At 32.9% G+C, this 3,999-nt stretch overlaps 1 protein-coding gene across 1 annotated transcript in view; it reads right to left on the reverse strand.

Moving 5' to 3' along the window:
* Positions 1–3,541, reverse strand: part of LOC101492223 (trihelix transcription factor GT-4) — a 5,248-nt gene extending 1,707 nt beyond the window's left edge. Inside the window, exons 1-2 of the mRNA XM_004502274.4 lie at positions 2,816–3,541; positions 1,161–1,199 (exon numbers count right to left, since the gene is read on the reverse strand). Of these exons, the coding sequence (XP_004502331.1) occupies positions 1,161–1,199; positions 2,816–3,368 (592 nt within the window). The 5' untranslated portion in view covers positions 3,369–3,541. The remainder of the gene's footprint in view (positions 1–1,160; positions 1,200–2,815) is intronic.
* Between the last annotated feature and the right edge of the window lie 458 nt (positions 3,542–3,999).

A 3,999-nucleotide genomic window follows, 5' to 3' on the forward strand; every position in this document is an offset into this window, starting at 1 on the left:
AATTTCACACATATATATAAACTTTTTAAATAAAATCCCCTTCCCTGAATTGGTGGTTCATTTTTCATTTCCAAATGATAAAAAGAAAATTACAATTATTAATTAGTATTATATACTGATTTTGGCCATTAAATTTTGGCAAATCAAAGACATTTGAATATAGAAAAACTGATAGATGGTAAGAAAAAAGCAGTATGAATACTTCCTCCCACCATACGAACAATACTTACCTAAATTTGATTAGTTACGATTACTGGACATTTTAATATAAAGTAACTGATGAATGATATGCAAACATTATTCCACTATAGAAAGAAAGAATTACCAGCCACACACAAACTGGATTAATTCCTATTAAAATACAATAAGCAGAACATTCCTACAGAGTACAGCATTTGGATTCTCAATTCTCATTACATGAAAATGTTTACAAAAAAAAGGAACGCCAGAATGACAACAGGCCGCCTATGGAGGTGGATAAATTTTCATGCAATACATGAGTCAAAAAAACGAGACATGACCAGCCGGCCGGACTGGTTAAACCATAAAGTGGACTCAGGGCCTGCCTGGTCAGGCAGTCAACCTATTAGATCAAAATCAGTGCTAGATTTGCTATATGTTTTTTAAACCAGTGCATTGCTTATTTTACATACTTCTAATTTGATACACTAAAATATACTTTTGAATTATAATCTGTACTATTAAACATATATAAATTTCCATTTTGTGAATACATAATATTTTATTGGTATATTAGTTTATTATTTAACATACTACATAAAATTAAAAAATATAATTAATTATAGTATTAAAAGTATTGACTTAGATTGATAATATTGTGATTTTTTTTACAAAATTCAAGTACTTTAGCAGAAAATTTACAAAGTTCAATATACACTTGAGATTTTAAATATTGTAAAACTTCAGTATTCAAGTCGGAGAGGGTATTGGGTCAGAGAGTCGCTAGCTTGGATGTAATGAACACTAGTTATTATTATTATTTGCCAGTACAGCAATCTAGGACTAGAACTAAACCAAATTGCCACACGGAATCAAAATCCTACATGATTCATGAACTGCAAAATATGAAATAATTATAGGACACAACACAAGTGAACAATAACATAGTAGAAAATAAAAGACTGACTTCAAAGACATACCTTCAACAGGCCCAAAAGAAATGTTGGCATCATCAATACCTGTACAGCAACATAGTGAGTTAAATAAATGTTCCTAAAGATACAATGAGAAAAATTGTAACTGGACAGACAACCAAATGCCATGGCTCAGAACGACAACCAGGGAAAAAAACTACCATGGATTCACTTGGATTGGGAGCGACGATTTATCATTACAGGAGTTAAGTCCCCTTGAGAACGTTCAAATTGCAGTGATTTATACTCCAATATCAAAAATCATAAACATAGAAAAAGAAAAAACACAGCTATCAAGCCTAATATCAATCAATGTGGGCTACTTAAGGGTAAATTATTAACAAAGATATAAATTTGACTTCCAAGCAAACTTCCTAAAGTTATACAGGGCAACAGAATGATGCTTCATTATACCTTCAGATTTCAGTTTCGCAAAGGGAAAAAATTAGTGAAAGCTAAACGTATAAAAACAAATAAATGCATGTCAAAATCAGCAAGTTTAACCAAGACGCACACCTATTGAAAGTGTATTTGTTGGAATTTGGAAAACGTATTTGATTCAGCAGTAACAAAAAGAGTAGTTAGGTTTTAGCGGTCAGGCATTTCATCAATTATATCCACTTCGTAAGACAAGAAGCAACCTAATATTCCAAGCCAAAATGTTTGAGAAAGATACCAAATCAGCCCTTCTTTTTGGACCAGACTTGTTGGATTTGGTAGACTACTGACTCTTTAGTTTTTATTAATGCTACAGACACGATTTCTTTTAAACAAACAGCCTATGCATCTGTGCCAGAAACAAGTGTAGTCAATAACCTGATGGATTTAAGTTTGTTGTCCTGGAAATGTAAAAGCTTTTAACACTAACACTGAACATGCATTGCGCAAAAAATAGTTTGAACCATACCATTATTAATTCAAATGTCACATTCTCTCAGAGTAAACCTCTAAATTCATCAGTACCAAATTCAGCGAGGTGACACACTAATCCCAGAATACGTACAAATAATCACTTTAGTCCCTAAAACCCTAAGTACTGGCCACATTAGTCCTTAATGGATCCAATGTTAGGAACTAATATGACAGACATTCAGGGAACTTAGGGACTAGATTAAACTTTTACATTCTAAAAGATACACTTTGTGCCTGATTGTTTTAGCTTTAGAGAACTCTCAAACCAGATCTAATAGAAGCAAGAAAAACTTTATTTGGTAAAAAGTGCATCTGTAAGCAAATTTTCTGCATGCTTCCACTAAAACTCAAATGCTCTCAGTGTTCACACCGGATATGATGCCACACAACACTCTCAGAAGCCTAAATAAACACACACTTGTCTGCCACCAAATTTGGGTAAAAATTTGGTGTCTACACCATTTCTTAAAGATACGCAGTAAAAGATTAACTGACACAGTATTTAACTAAAAAAGGATTGAGCAAGGGTGTAAAAATCTTTATGAAACAGTGCATCAAAATCAAACCATAATAACTTGTACTCAAATAAACATACATATGAATCAAAAACAGAAACAAATATCAATCATAGCATATTATCAAATCAAACTTTCCACAAAAATGAACACAGCATCCAATTGAAGAAAACCTTAAATACACAACACAAAGATAGAATAAAAGTATAAAACTATAAGAACAGTTAAACTAACCTTTATCAGAAAACTGCATGTAAGATTCAACTTTGGAGGTAGGTGTAGGACTCTTATACTGCTGCGTACATTTATTCCTCTCTCTTAAGATCTCATCAATCTCTTTATAACAAGACATCTTCGCAGAACCACTCCCTCCTCTATCTTGATGCTTTGCTTTCTTGAATTCTTTCAAAAGATTCCTCCACTTATCAGTACACATCGTCGGAGACCGATCGAAACCCTTCTCCCTCATCTTCGCCGAAATCTGTTCCCAGAGATGTTTATTCGACTTCGAAGTGTTGAAAAGCGAATCCATCTCGCGTCGTAGACCAATGAGGCTTCGTGTCTCATCTTGTACCCAAGTCTCTGCTCGTTTCTTCGGTGCTTTGATCTCCATCTCAGGATCTTCCCCGCTGCTCTCGGCGTTTAGAATCATTTGCGGTTGTGGTTGGTGGTGGTGTGGTGGCGGCGGCGGTGGAAGATCGCTGCTGGTTACTACTTCCATCATCATGTCTCTTGCTTCTTCTTTGTAGAAATCGATTGGACGAGGCTTTTCGGATGATAGATACATTGCTGCGAAATTGTGATTGTTTTTTGATTCAATTCGAGAGAAAGAGAAAGGAAAATAGAATGATTCTCGTTTTTTTTTTTATCTATTGTAAATTTGTAGTAAAAAATGGAAAAAAGAAAAACTGTAGCAAAGGGTTAGAAGGTAAGTTTTGGGGTTTCTTTCAGTAATGTATAAATCTGTCAGCGTGAAGTAAAAGCTTTTGTTTGATGTGTAGAGAATAAATGGATAGGAGGATGAGGTTGAGGTGGACATGTCTGTCTTTTTATATTGAAAAAATAATATTATTTATCGTATATAATATAATTTAATTTAATTGATATGTGCATAAATCACATTACCCCACCCAAACTAGGATTAGATTGCCTACCGTAAAAAAGGTAGGTGTTTACGCACTAAATGATCCTATTCCCTACTTTTATACCAAATGAGTGTAAATTTTTTTTATACGATAGTAAATATAAGATGTTGATCGTGTAGTTATTTTATAATGGTAAAATAATAAAATTAATTGTTTTTATTATTTTATATTTATATTTATAGTACATAATTTTTCTCTTTGTAATATATAGCGCTGAAATCAATTTTAAATTATTTTGACTATTAATTTAAGTTTGGATGGTTAATAAAAAAA

This window comes from Cicer arietinum, chromosome 5 (assembly GCF_000331145.2).
Source record: "Cicer arietinum cultivar CDC Frontier isolate Library 1 chromosome 5, Cicar.CDCFrontier_v2.0, whole genome shotgun sequence".
NCBI lineage: Eukaryota > Viridiplantae > Streptophyta > Magnoliopsida > Fabales > Fabaceae > Cicer > Cicer arietinum.